Here is a 16,125-nt window from a genome sequence, read left to right as displayed (position 1 = left end):
CAACCTATTATTCAATGTGACTTTCCATGACAAATCTTAAATTGCTAGTTTATAATTTTCACTTTGAATACGTTTTACGACTTTCAGTATCATTTATTGTAATAAAAAGCAGATTGGGAAAACTCTTACACTTTCGCTTTCAGAAAAACTAAAGCACTAAACTATAGCGCTTTCGGACTTTTCGTCAATCTTGATCTGCTATTTCGTAAAATGGATCACTTTAACCTATATTAAAATAATGTATCCGCACAGAAATTGAAACAACTAGAATCTTATGTTATACAGCTTCTTTATTTTTCAATTACTAAGATCCTCATTAAGCTTACAGTAGGCCTATTTGTAAATTACTCCAAATATTTCAATCAAAAAAGCCCTTTTTTATAGATTATATTCCACCTTAGCGATAATCAATTTTTCAATTTTTGTTTTTTATTTACGTGCAAAGAATATTTTTTCATAAATTTTCCAATGAAGGAGCAATTTTTTCTTAGATTCTTTTAGCTTCTAAGTTTTTTAATTTTGGCTTAATAAATTATTGTTGGGTCGTACAGTGGCTAAATGTTAATAATTAGAATAGCTTTATAACCTTCTTGAGAGAGGCTTTAAAGTTGAGAAATCAGTTAGTTATAAATGTTTATTTTACAATAGTTAGTTCCAATAATCAGTCTTGTTGCATTTTTGCTTGCAGAGTGTAAGTTTGATGTTGATATTTTTCGACGGCGAAGAAGCATTCAAAGAATGGGGACCACGTGATTCAATATATGGGGCCAGGCATCTTGCTTCCAAATGGAAGGACACGCACAATCCTTTAGGCAATGGAAGCCAAATGGATAGTGTGGTATGTTTACTAGTTTATAGTGAAAAAATCTTACCCGCCAACATATTACTTGGCAAAACGATCCCAAAATATTTTTTTCAGATTACTCTCAAATCTATATCAACCAACCATACAAGTAGAGAAATCCAACTCATATTAAATCAAATTTGATCATTTATTTAAATAAAATACAGAGTTACTTGTTTGTATTCATAAGGAAGGATAATTTTATCTTCTTATGTAGAGAATTTTAATTTTTGAATGCATGTTATTTAGTTTATTCTTTTTTACTCATGGGTCATGGAATATAAAAACTGATTCTTCCCATGGTTTGTTTTAAATAGAAATCGTCTTGTTTGTACAGTACCGTAGTTATATTCATGTATCTTTGTAGATTATATAAAATTGAGTTTGACGTAGGCTTTTATAAGAAAGTCAATACAAGCTGGAAAATTGGTGGAATCTTTCTTGAAAGTGTTCACCCTGTAAATTTCTAGTTTACTTGAGTGACTCAGAAATAAATAATTTTTTTCATCAAGTACGGTATCACTCTTAATGAATATTATTGCACGGTATATGACAATTTCACAGCCGATGTTACTCTCTCAGAAACAAGTGCATTTAAATACATCAATGTTACAAATCAAACTATTGCCTGAATATTTAGTCTTGAGTTGAATTTACGTTTCAAAATTTAAAATCTATTCATGATTGTAAATAAATTATGACTTTCCAATTAAACATGAATTAAAGCTTTGATACTCTTGTGTTAAGAATTATATATACTCTGTGTTCATAATTCAGTTGGTTAGCTGGTTTAAATAACTTGAACCCTCATAACTTCGCTACTTTTTTCCTATAATTATAACGATTGATACGGTACCTATATACAAATTCAGGAATCAATGTATTCGATGCTTTTGAGTACGCATACATTTGACAAATTTAGTCAGACAAAATCCTAGATTTTTTAAATTCTATCAGAATTCCTATATACGCTTCGGTAATGAAAATTTTTTGATTGAAATTCATGTTCTTTTCCTAGTCTCAAGATAGTGGAGATTAGGGAATACATAATTTAAGAGATTATCATTCAATTCCGTGGCTATTCATTTTATTTCAAATAATCTTCAAGGTCGTGAAAATTACCAAGTAAACTTTTGCGTTTTCTATCACCAAGGAAATGAATGAATTATCTTGAAAATGCTTCAATTCTGCATCATTTAAACTACTGTGTGTTTTAAAAAACTATTTGTCAAAAAGTTGTCCTATAAAATTATCGAATCTCAACAAAACGATTACTCAACTAAAGTATATTCATTCATTTACTTATCAACCTATTATTCAATGTGACTTTCCATGACAAATCTTAAATTGCTAGTTTATAATTTTCACTTTGAATACGTTTTACGACTTTCAGTATCATTGATTGTAATAAAAAGCAGATTGGAAAAACTCTTACACTTTTGCTTTCAGAAAAACTAAAGCACTAAACTATAGCGCTTTCGGACTTTTCGTCAATCTTGATCTGCTATTTCGTAGAATGGATCACTTTAACCTATATTAAAATAATGTATCCGCACAGAAATTGAAACAACTAGAATCTTATGTTATACAGCTTCTTTATTTTTCAATTACTAAGATCCTCATTAAGCTTACAGTAGGCCTATTTGTAAATTACTCCAAATATTTCAATCAAAAAAGCCCTTTTTTATAGATTATATTCCACCTTAGCGATAATCAATTTTTCAATTTTTGTTTTTTATTTACGTGCAAAGAATATTTTTTCATAAATTTTCCAATGAAGGAGCAATTTTTTCTTAGATTCTTTTAGCTTCTAAGTTTTTTAATTTTGGCTTAATAAATTATTGTTGGGTCGTACAGTGGCTAAATGTTAATAATTAGAATAGCTTTATAACCTTCTTGAGAGAGGCTTTAAAGTTGAGAAATCAGTTAGTTATAAATGTTTATTTTACAATAGTTAGTTCCAATAATCAGTCTTGTTGCATTTTTGCTTGCAGAGTGTAAGTTTGATGTTGATATTTTTCGACGGCGAAGAAGCATTCAAAGAATGGGGACCACGTGATTCAATATATGGGGCCAGGCATCTTGCTTCCAAATGGAAGGACACGCACAATCCTTTAGGCAATGGAAGCCAAATGGATAGTGTGGTATGTTTACTAGTTTATAGTGAAAAAATCTTACCCGCCAACATATTACTTGGCAAAACGATCCCAAAATATTTTTTTCAGATTACTCTCAAATCTATATCAACCAACCATCCAAGTAGAGAAATCCAACTCATATTAAATCAAATTTGATCATTTATTTAAATAAAATACAGAGTTACTTGTTTGTATTCATAAGGAAGGATAATTTTATATTCTTATGTAGAGAATTTTAATTTTTGAATGCATGTTATTTAGTTTATTCTTTTTTACTCATGGGTCATGGAATATAAAAACTGATTCTTCCCATGGTTTGTTTTAAATAGAAATCGTCTTGTTTGTACAGTACCGTAGTTATATTCATGTATCTTTGTAGATTATATAAAATTGAGTTTGACGTAGGCTTGTCAATACAAGCTGGAAAATTGGTGGAATCTTTCTTGAAAGTGTTCACCCTGTAAATTTCTAGTTTACTTGAGTGACTCAGAAATAAATAATTTTTTTCATCAAGTACGGTATCACTCTTAATGAATATTATTGCACGGTATATGACAATTTCACAGCCGATGTTACTCTCTCAGAAACAAGTGCATTTAAATACATCAATGTTACAAATCAAACTATTGCCTGAATATTTAGTCTTGAGTTGAATTTACGTTTCAAAATTTAAAATCTATTCATGATTGTAAATAAATTATGACTTTCCAATTAAACATGAATTAAAGCTTTGATACTCTTGTGTTAAGAATTATATATACTCTGTGTTCATAATTCAGTTGGTTAGCTGGTTTAAATAACTTGAACCCTCATAACTTCGCTACTTTTTTCCTATAATTATAACGATTGATACGGTACCTATATACAAATTCAGGAATCAATGTATTCGATGCTTTTGAGTACGCATACATTTGACAAATTTAGTCAGACAAAATCCTAGATTTTTTAAAATTCTATCAGAATTCCTATATACGCTTCGGTAATGAAAATTTTTTGATTGAAAATCTCAGTAAAGTTTGAATATTAATGTAACATCAATTATTCTGTATAACCTACTAATTTGGTTTCATATTTAATTTTCAAAACCGTGGAAAAAGTATATTGCAATTTCAAAAAATAATGTTTAAATTATTTATTTCTCAATTTATTAATATTACCGTTTCTCCATCCAGGACGTAATGATGTTATTGGACTTGCTTGGGGCGCCAAATCCTACATTCTACGACTATTACGGGTTCTCCACCACTCAATACTTCCGAAAGCTGTGTGATATCGAAGATAGTCTCCATGAATTGAGCCAGCTATCCCAGTACAGCCCTACTGAAAGGTACTTCATGAGACTTACCAGCAGGTCGCACATTGAAGATGATCATTTGCCCTTCATCAAGAATGGTTAGTACATCATTTATTCAAGTAATTATTACTAAACGAAAATCCCAATTAAATGCTGTAAATCACCCCGAAGACTTCTGCTACTGCAAATATTGACAATAGGGTAAACAGCTAGATGGAAATTCGATGAGCGCTACTATACAAAAATTATTTGTCAGCCCGGGGATATTTGCAGTAGCAGAAGTCTTCGGGATGATTTACAGCATTTAATTGGGATTTTCGTTTAATAATAATTATTCATTAATTAGCATTTGAACTGTAAATGCAACTTCCAATTTATTTCCATCTGTAGATTTATTTAAGTCATTCATTTCAATAATAATCTAAAACTAATATTTTTTAGAAGATTTTTTAAAATTGCAGATGACGCTCACATGAGCGTTTTTGCTTGTGCGTGGGTGATGGAAAGTGCGTTGGTGAATTGATGAGATGATCAAACGTCCATGCCATCGGCCGGATCGAACCCACAAACCAGGCGGTGCTAGCAGACCGAAGTTTGTAACGCTCCTTACCACTAACTAGTCCAGCCCGGCCACGGCTTATTATTTGCTATTTTTCATTATGATTTATTGAAGATACAGTGGTAGAGTGAAAGTCTCCTCAATTCACACCTCTTTGTACAATGGAGTTACGGTTACATAAAAAAATTATATTTAAAACTTTATGTTTTTGAATTTCTCTAAAGGTTGAATAATATATGCAACTCGATATTAATATTACACGTATTGGATGTTTCTTCTTATTTCTCATTATAAATTTATCAAGCTGAGTCCAAACTTGGCAAATGTTTGGCAAACATGCTTGTTGGAACAGTTTGGATAGATTTGTTTTTTTTGAAATTATATTTGGACATATATTATATGTACCTATACCTTGTCTCTATGAGAGCAAATATTGTTTGTCCAAGCGATTTTGAGTGTGAGCTCCTTGTTTCCTTTAACAAACATGTTTGTTAAAGATCTGTTAGTAAGGCCGGTCACTAACGATATAACATGTCTATACAGACTTTCCGTTTCTTCGGCAAAATACTCCAAGCAAAAATTCTTTCAGATTGCTTCTATAGAAGGCAACTTAGCTGATACCGGCATATCTGATAAAATATCAACTGTTCATTTCTGTTGAAAACTTTCAATTATATTTTATTCTTCAAGAGAAAATATTTTTTAACGATTCAATCATACATTTTTATGATTGAGATTTAATATTTTGTTAATCAATTATATCTCTACATTGTTAAAAAACGTTGTGGAGGTAGAAAAGGATAGCGCTATCTTCTTTGTCGAATGATAGATAAGGATAACAACACCAATGTTAATCAATTAACATGCAGCTTTGAATATAGAAATTGGCCATTTTTTGTGTATTGGAATATGGGCTTAAGTACACTCAACAATTAATTTTTCATTTTCCGGCCGAATTTGATTTATGATGCATGATTTTGGACTGCCTTGACGAGTTGAGAAGAATGAGGTGTAGTACCATGAAATCTGAGCATTGTGTCAAAAGTTATAAGTGTTTGAAATTTTGATCCTTGAGGTGTCCTTAAGCGTGCCTCTCCACTAGGAAATACGGAAATGAAGTGCACCTAACGGGTGATTCTCATAGAACATGATCTCATGAACTTATGTCATTGTGCGAAATATCAATGTGAGGACAATTTAGTTGGTGATGATGGTTGAATCTCAAAATTAGGTGTTTTTCACAATACAAGGAGCATTGTTGTCAGGTGTACATGGAAATCTATTTGAGATAGAGCGCTCTCCCTGATCTCAGATTGTAGAGCACAAAAATACGTACAGAGGGATTTTGAATTATACATCTCAATGTTAACAATCGGAAGATATTGTTGATCAAAAACTAAAGTTCATCAAAATTGATTTTTCCTTTAAATTTCACTCATTATTGAAAAATCATAACTCAGTACTCATTGGAGAAAGAGAGTTCTTGATGATCTCATTTTATTCAGAATTTCATAATCTAAAAAAATCGCTTTCAAATGGCTGTTTCTAGCACCATTGCCACATAGTCACATCAGATATCGCTACATCAATTTGTCAAGTCACTGTGCATTAGATTCCTAGCACAAAGTAGTGATATCATCGAAGGCTCGAAATCCATTGCCACTTAGTCTTATCAGATATCGCTACATCAATTTGTCAAGTCACTGTGCATTAGATTCCTTGCACAGTGTAGTGATATCATCGAAGGCTCAAAATCCATTGCCACTTAGTCTTATCAGATATCACTTTCTGGAACCCATGCTGTTCATCACATATGAAATTAATTTCTTCCAGGTGCATCAATAACCTATTTAAAACTACTCTTTCAAAAATTTTACTTATTACATTTAGAATACTAATGGGTCTATAATTTTCAACTCTTTCAGAATCACCGCTCTTGAAAATTGGCAAAATTTTTCCTTGTTTCAGATCATCAGGGAAAATACCCTGCTCTAGTGAAGTATTAAGGAGATGCAATAAAGGGTCCAGTAATTCATTTTCACATTCTTTTAAAATTTTGCTTGAGACCCCATCCAATCCTACTGTTTTTTTGTTATTCAAATTTTTTATTATTCTTGACAACTCATCTCTTGATAATGGATGAAATTTAAATACCTTTTCAATTGGCTCAGCATTTAATGTAGTTGTATTATAAGTATTAGTGTTCAGTGACTTTTGGAGTGATATCATCCAAGGCTCAAAATCCATTGCCACTTAGTCTTATCAGATATCGCTACATCAATTTGTCAAGTCACTGTGCATTAGATTCCTTGCACAGTGTAGTGATATCATCCAGGCTCAAAATCCATTGCCACTTAGTCTTATCAGATATCGCTACATCAATTTGTCAAGTCACTGTGCATTAGATTCCTTGCACAGTGTAGTGATATCATCCAAGGCTCAAAATCCATTGCCACTTAGTCTTATCAGATATTGCTACATCAATTTGTCAAGTCACTGTGCATTAGATTCCTTGCACAGTGTAGTGATATCATCCAAGGCTCAAAATCCTGGCTTAATTTTCCAATATTCGACTGTTCTCTTGAATTACCCCTTATCTTTGATGAAATTATGTAAAATTCAATGTATATTCTAAAGATATTCTTCATTTTTCATGCAGAAGTTCCCATACTTCACGTGATCGCCAGCCCGTTTCCGGAAGTTTGGCACAAAATGGAGGACAACTACAGTGCCTTGGATTTTGCAACCATAGACAACCTCAACAAAATATTCAGAGTGTTCACAATGAGTTATCTGAACGGCTCCGAGAACCAGAAAGAGCAAAGGTTGGAAAATCCTCCATCATCCCTAATTAATCCATTGGAATCTGCCAATGAAACTGTTAAACCAGTGGGATATAGCATGACGACCACTATTATCTTTATCTCACTAATATCTATTGGTTTATTATTGTGTCTAGTAACGCTTGTTATAATATTATATTTGTATTATCACTGACCGCACTTACATTTAGTATCATTGAATAAAAAGAATTGGACAATTGACTGTACTCCAGTAAAAGCATTTATTTCTAGACTATCTAATAAATAATTGTTAAAGATAAGCGATGTGTCATCAGCAAACAACAGAGCTCTGTGATCTTTTAACTCTTTTGGTAATTGGTTCACATACAACAGAAACAGTAAGGGACCCAGAATTGAGCCTTGAGGTACTCCAGCCTGGACCTCCAGTTTTTGAGATTTAATTTTTACTATTTCATTCCCATCCACCTTGGTAAGCTCAACACACTGGTTTCTACCTATGAGATATGATTCAAACCATTTTAGTTCTATACCATTCACACCTACAGTTTTTAGTATTTCCAATAATATTCTATGGTTCACACAATCAAAAGCTTTGGATAAATCAAGAAATATTGCGGCTGCCTTCTCACCTGAATCTATTATATCTATTAGTCTTTCAACAAGGGATACTATTGCAGTCTTAGTAGATTTCCCTTTCTGGAACCCATGCTGTTCATCACATATGAAATTAATTTCTTCCAGGTGCATCAATAACCTATTTAAAACTACTCTTTCAAAAATTTTACTTATTACATTTAGAATACTAATGGGTCTATAATTTTCAACTCTTTCAGAATCACCGCTCTTGAAAATTGGCAAAATTTTTCCTTGTTTCAGATCATCAGGGAAAATACCCTGCTCTAGTGAAGTATTAAGGAGATGCAATAAAGGGTCCAGTAATTCATTTTCACATTCTTTTAAAATTTTGCTTGAGACCCCATCCAATCCTACTGTTTTTTTGTTATTCAAATTTTTTATTATTCTTGACAACTCATCTCTTGATAATGGATGAAATTTAAATACCTTTTCAATTGGCTCAGCATTTAATGTAGTTGTATTATAAGTATTAGTGTTCAGTGACTTTTGGAGATTATATGCAACCTGTTGATAATATTTATTGAAAAAGTTACAAATGTCTATACTATCATCCATATAATTTCCATGTTCATCGATTATCCTAGGGACATTAGTAACTGTATCTTTTTGAGCTGCTCTCCTATTTCTATTAATTACCTCCCAAACAGCAGAGTTAAAATTGGTACTAGTTGTTAATATTTCAGCTGTTTTCTTACACTCAGCTTTCCTCACTTCTTTTGCATAGTTTTTCTTTAGACATTTGTATTTGACTTCACTCGGAACATCCCTCACTAATTTAAATTCCTCATAAGCTTCCCTAACAATATTTCTTTGAGTAAGAATATCTTCAGTTATCCATTCATCTACTTTGTTTAATTTACTTTTTACTTTGACTTTTTTTATTGGACAGCATACACTAATGTGAAATCTTAGAGTATCAATGAATTGCTTATATTTGTAATTTAGGTTACAACTGTTATAAACACTACTCCAATTTTCTTGAAGCAGTTCCTGCTTCAAACAATTTATATTTCCTAGCTCATATTGCTGAATTTCTTTCACAAAAGTTTTTTTCTGCTTGGATTCTGGCCCTGCAACTTAACATCTAAAATTTGATAGTTATGATCTGATAGATCTGAGCTACCTAACCTGACATTACAACCTTCTATATTTGTGAGGATATTATCAATAATTGTCTGTGAAGTTCGAGTTACTCTTGTATATTCGTGGACCTTAATTTCTAAATTATTCATATTAATAATATCTCTAATATCCTCTGTCATTTTATCCTGCCTGGCAAAATCGGTATTGAAATCTCCTACTACTATAACATTTGTGAAACGAGCGGTTGTAATTTCCAAAAGTGTATGGAGCAGCTCACAAAATTTTTGCCAGTCTCCATTTGGTGACCTATAGATACCTAACACTGCTACCTCAAATCGATCATCAATTTTTAACCTTAGTCCCGTCACCTCTAAATCCATCTCAACAGAAAATCTCTTAACAAAATCCAGTTCATAAGTTTGGGTATGTTTAGCATTGCTAGTGAATATACATACACCACCACTTCTATGAGCTATTCTACAAAATTCTGATCTCAGTGAATAGCCTGGAATCCTAACTTGATTTATTTCCTTTATTTTTAAGCCATGCTCTGTGAAAATAACAATGTCAGGATCCTCCTGTTTAAGAAATACTTCTAATCTGTCAATTTTGTTGCGAAGATACTGAATATTTTGATGATAAATACTAAAAACCTTACCATCTTGTGCTCCTCTATCTCTAGCATTTGTAGCTATTTCCCTTTCCCTGTTTTGAGCCAATTTACTAAAAAATCGTTATTTGTTTTTTGACTGTTTTTAAACCAGAGGATTGCAAACGGCTTTCAATCAGCTCTGCCAATCTATTACAAAAGATTACTTTGCCAGATCGATTTAGATGCAACCCATGATTAGTGAAATTATGTCTTTTAAGCCTTTCATTTAGAAAACAAATCCCCAGTTGTTTAGAATTCTTATTTTTTAGGCTGTTGATTGTATTATGGATTGATTTGTTTGTCGAATTGATTGCTTCATTTAATTCTGGCCTATCAAACCTATTAGGAATAGTACTTATTATTAAGTTTGTTTTTTGCTGAGTGGCACAATTTCCTTGATTTTTTCTGTTACTTGAGGAAGATGATTCAAGTTAGGCTCATTTATATTATTTGAGCCACCCAGTACAATTAGATAGTCATTTTCATCAAAGTCTTTAGTTTGTTCCCTAGCTGACTCTACAACTGCATTAATTGATGCACTTGGCTTGAAAAAACATTGGACATCAAATTATTTTTTAATCTTTTATCAAGGAGATCACTGCAATCACGTCCATGACTGGACGTCAGTAGCAGAACTCTCCCTTTCCTATCTTTATTTCCCTCAGCTATATTTTTGGTTGCTGTCTTCAAAACCTCACTGTACGTTTTATTTCGACCATTTTCAGAGCATTTCCCATCATTTAGGTTAGATTCTATTTTTTGCATTTGGATGGAGGTTCTATCATACATTTAGTATTATCAAATTTAGATTTTAGTTTCTTTATTTCCTCCGACATTAGACTACATTGATTTTTTAGATTTAGTATTTCTTTTTTATGGTCTTCATCTTGTAATTTTATAATCAGTTCCAAAGATTTAATTTCTTCTACCATCCCTAATTAATCCATTGGAATCTGCCAATGAAACTGTTAAACCAGTGGGATATAGCATGACGACCACTATTATCTTTATCTCACTAATATCTATTGGTTTATTATTGTGTCTAGTAACGCTTGTTATAATATTATATTTGTATTATCACTGACCGCACTTACATTTAGTATCATTGAATAAAAAGAATTGAATTCGTCTCAGTTTAGTTTAGGATATAGCATGACGACCACTATTATATTTAGCTCACCAATATCTATTTGTTTATTATTGTGTCTAGTAACGCTTGTAATAATAGTATTTCTGTATTATCACTGACCGCACTTACATTTATTATTATTGAATAAAAAAATTGAATTGGTCTCAGTTTAGTTTAGCAGAGATTGAAAATGATTGCGTATCAACTGAAACCGTTATCTCGTTACTTTTATAAATTTGTCGTTGTGATGACCACAAGTCTTTTCATTCAATATAGTTATCCAACGTAATATCACTTTCACTACTACACAAAATTAATATTAGTTTGAGTATATTACTTTTACTATATGTGAATGCTTGTATTAAGACAATGCGATTCCTAATAGTTTCAATTTTTCCTGGATAGAAATCTTTCCTTTGGTTTTAGTATATTTTTCTTCGTTCTCCTTTTATAAAACGACTATTTCCAAAGCTGACTTGAAGAAACGCCTTGAGACTGTATCGAATATTCGCTCGAAATTTGAAACCTATGATTTTTAATCTCTTTTGTCTTGTGGACTCATTCGAGTTCATACTCAGGATTAAAATAATATATAACATGAAGTTAATAGGGGAAATTCATGCAGTAAAACAACTTTCCAAAACTGTCATAAATTAAAAATTGGAATCAGTGGCGTTGAGTAACTTTGAACAAAACCTATCCGATATGAAATATTCACAATTCAATAATTTCAAAAAATGATAGTCTTGTAGCAGTAGAGTACCATCTTGGTTCATATTTTTTATCTTCTTTTCTTTATTTATTTTGTTATTATCATTTTAGGAGACTTGAACAATTGGGCTCTAATACTGATTTGTAATCAATAACAACAGAAAAAAATCAATTTCAATTATTGGGTAACGATGATCTACTGAAAGAAGTTGAAAATATATCTAAATAGCTGGGTACAATTAGAACTACTTCCATTCAAGGTATGTTTAATTGCTTCCACCTCATATACAGAGGTTAAGCTGCGTTTACACCAAAGTTGTCAACAAATTGTTTTTTTAATGTTGTTGCTAACAAAATTTGCTCCTCTATTGAAACAAATGGACGATTTTTTGTAGATAAGTTGCTGATCTCAAATGTAGAGAGCAGTTGAATTAGGCAAATGTTCTCAAAATTTTGTTGACAAAGTTTTTTATCTTTACCGACACTGAGTGGGAAACAAACGTTCTGTTGAAGTCATGAGTTTCCACTACGTGACGACAAACTATCGTTGTGTATTCTATGAAATTAGCAGAAAATTGCCGAAATTGATGTAAACTTAGTTGACAGCTCTGGTGTAAACGCGGCATTACAGAGTATAGGAAAGAAAATCATTTTCAATACTAATTACTTCAGTCCGTCCAATCTTCGTAATTTCTCCGTCTCATCCTCTTATCTTCTCAAATCTCCAATATATTGATATCGACTGAGTTATTGACAAGTGAGTTGAGGCTTCATAATTTTTCACGCAAATTCGATAGCATTTTGTATCAGTATTGTATACAGCAATGTTCAAATTTTATTTTCTCCACGATATCTGAGTGGTTTATTATCACGATGCTCTGGACTGTAATGAAATAGGCGTTTAGAATTCCTCAATCTCTACTTCAACATTTTCGCTTTCTCACTTCTACAATATAGTAAAGGAAAGAATTGGCTTATACACGAACGGGATAGGAAATTCACGAATGACGCATCATCACGTCTTAACTACTCAATTGATTAACTTGAAATTTTGCATATAGATTCTTAATTTACCGAGGATGTTTAAAGGCTTATTTTAAATTCTTCAAGTTTCTAGTTTGTCAAATTTTTAGATGGACCCTTGTGGAGCACGGGTTACCTGCTAGTATTAAATATAATCTACTGATTATTCATTGATAAAGTAATTTTAATCGATAACCGTTTGTGTTTTCAGGAATCTGGACTTCTAGTGGAGTCAGTCTCAATAAGTCAGTCATTTATTTTAGTTTGCCTAATACATTTAATTGATCCGTCCTAATAAAGCCATTCATAGTTTTAAGTGAAGCCTACTATGAGTGTTAGGTTTCGATTCGACTGATTTTTTCCAATATGCAATCGTGTTATCGGACGTTAAACTGTCGGTCCTGGCTAAGTATGACAATCGTAAGGTCCATTGACGGCTAAAATGGTATATTTAGGCGAGGTGGGACATTCCTGTTCCTGCAGGTGACACCCCACCAAAAAAAGTCATACGAATTTACTTTTTCCAACGCATGAAACAACAAAATTCAAAACAACAACTTATCATGACATATAGTATCCTAGAACAAAAATGATTTCATGGCATATTGTATTGAGCTCTATTTTCTTGGATAATTGAAAATGTCCATCTTACTTAATCTTTCTATTGGTTTGAAACAAGTCTGTATTGCATCTTGTAGTTGATAATTTAAAACATCGACATGAGAAACGATCAAATAAATAATAGAACAAATCTCTTTTTTATAATTGTTCATTAACAACTATTGTCCAATCAATTGTTCCCAGTTATGCTTACAAATTAGAAAATTTAGATGAGTGATCATGTGTGATTGAAACTATTCTTCCAAAATCAGTATACAAATTATAAATTACTATAAAAAATAAATTATTTCTGTAAAATTTATTTGTATCATTTTGTCGAAGACATTCTACAGAATTGGTTTGAGCAAATATTTAGATAAAGTTGAAAAAGTAGATATATAATATATATGTTTTTGTTATACTTGCATATTTTTAATGTACAGTTGTATTTTTGTAAATTTATGTATTACTTGTATTTGGGCAAGTGCACTACTTTGATCAACATATTTGATGATTCTTTTTTAATAATATTATGATGGTATCCCACTTGTGAATGTCTTTGTTCAAAATCATTAAACTTTTGAAAAACGTAGTTTCTCTTGATTATCTCGATATTTTCCTATCGCTTGCTTGTAGAATGCCAATTAGTTTATTTGAAAAAATATTGCATGCATGGGTGTGAATGACGTTGTCTAAAAGCTGTACTCCTCCAAACTATTATTAGTCTAGACAATATAGACATGAAAAGGGGTTGTGCTTGCAATATGTATTGTAGTTCTGATTTTTTAATATATTTTTTTGTGTACATCAGAGAAGTCCAGACGCATTTCTCCATGCAAAATTTTCTTGTGATAAATACAGAGTGCCCCAGAAACCTTGTATTTCGGTTCATTTTTCAGCTATTTGCGCCAAATACAATCATTGGACAGAAAAATTCCTTCTCCTTTTATTCGATTATAAAATTTCGAATAAAAGGAAATCATTCGGAACTCTCTCTGTCTTCAATGAGTATTGAGTTACAATTTTTTTTAATGAGTAAAATGTCAAGAAAATATATTCTCATGAATTTCAGTTTTCAATCAACAATGTCTTCTGATTGTCACCATTTAAATATATAATTCAAATCCTTCTGGGCGAAATTCAGTGCTGTACAACCTGACACCAGGTAGAGTACTCTATCTCATATAGATTTCGAGGTACACCTGATAACAATTCCCTTGTATTTTCAAAATACTTTACTTACTTTCTGCTTTGATCATTATCACCAACGTCATTGTTCTCATATTGAGATTTCGCATAATGATTTAGTTTCATAAGAACATTTTCTATCCGAATCACTCGCTAGATTCACTTAATTTCAGTATTATTTCCTAGTGGAGAGGCGCGCATCCTCAAGGATCAACATTTCAGACATTCATAACTTTTGACGCAATGATTGAATCTCCTCGCGCTAGAGATCTATTTTTAAGCAATTTTACTGTTAATCAAGAGTCTTTTAAACGAGTCCGATACATCATAGAAACTGGACCTAATTATGGGCTCAAAATTGTGGACAATTCCATCCTCTACAAGCTCTGTTGTGTTTAATTCATATTGGACCACTGTTCATTATCATAAAGCTACTGAGACCCTGAAAATGAGGAAAATATCTCCAATTTACGCTATTGATTTTCTTATGCGCTGAATCGTACTTTACGAACAATTTTTTTCATGAATCGTTTACAGCAAATGAAAGAGAAGATTTTTTTCTCCACAATTCAAGATTAAGTAAGACGGGTTACTGAGATACACAGCTTTCAATATAGAGATTCACAATTTTTTGTTCATGGAAATATGGGCTAAAGTACACTCAACAATAAATTCCACATTTCTCTTAGAGACTTGACTTATATTACTTGAATTTGAGCCGTCTTGCTGAGCTGAAAAATGAGCGGTAGTACGAGGAGATCCGATCATTATGTCAAAAGTTATGAGTTATTGAAATTTGATCCTGGAGGTGTGCGCCTAATACTAATACTGCATCCAACGGGTGATTCTGATAGAACATGTTTATATTTTTAGATTTTCAATATAATACTTGGAGTATGAAACCATCATCATAAGGACTTGAATATTTTTTTTAGAAGTGACCGATTTTAGCGAGCTAATAATTCGTAGAATGCGAACGTCGTGGGTGTTCTTGTCTGTTTCTAATCGAGAGCAATCATCTTGAGTTGTCGTTGAGTGAGGGTTTTGTAAATTGTCTACTTTCAAAACTTATTTCAATTTCACAAAGAAGTACGGAATTTACTTTGTTAGGATTCTTCTTATAAAAAGTTATGAGTTGATAAATTGAAAAAGTTGATAGGTTTTGCTTGGAAATAAATCTTCTGAATTCCATTCTGACAAAATTACACTTGCTGGTTTGAGCGGCAGTTGGTTCTAAGTCAGATGATTTTAAATTGGTTTTGTAATTTATGATTTTTTTGTTCATTTAGAATCAACTGACGCTCAAACCAAGTTTTCGTTTTGGTGTCCTCAGCTGTGTGATATTACTTGTATAGCTAGAACCAGGACCTCCTAAATACCTAAGATATAAATACCTAAATATTTAGGAGGTCCTGCTAGAACCAATATAATAACTAGTTACTAGTCACTAGATCCTAGTTTTTA

General features: G+C 31.9%; 1 protein-coding gene across 1 annotated transcript; it reads left to right on the top strand.

Moving 5' to 3' along the window:
• Positions 1 to 669: 669 nt before the first annotated feature.
• On the top strand, positions 670 to 14,065 carry LOC111055682 (glutaminyl-peptide cyclotransferase). The gene is made up of 4 exons (XM_039434855.1): positions 670 to 838; positions 4,155 to 4,374; positions 7,495 to 7,660; positions 13,085 to 14,065. Exons 1-4 carry the CDS (start codon positions 701 to 703, stop codon positions 13,098 to 13,100), a joined length of 540 nt encoding a protein of 179 aa, XP_039290789.1. The 5' UTR covers positions 670 to 700; the 3' UTR covers positions 13,101 to 14,065.
• The last annotated feature ends 2,060 nt before the right edge of the window (positions 14,066 to 16,125 follow it).

Source organism: Nilaparvata lugens, chromosome 8 (assembly GCF_014356525.2).
Source record: "Nilaparvata lugens isolate BPH chromosome 8, ASM1435652v1, whole genome shotgun sequence".
Taxonomy (NCBI): domain Eukaryota; kingdom Metazoa; phylum Arthropoda; class Insecta; order Hemiptera; family Delphacidae; genus Nilaparvata; species Nilaparvata lugens.
This window is presented reverse-complemented; position numbering and strand designations above follow the sequence as displayed.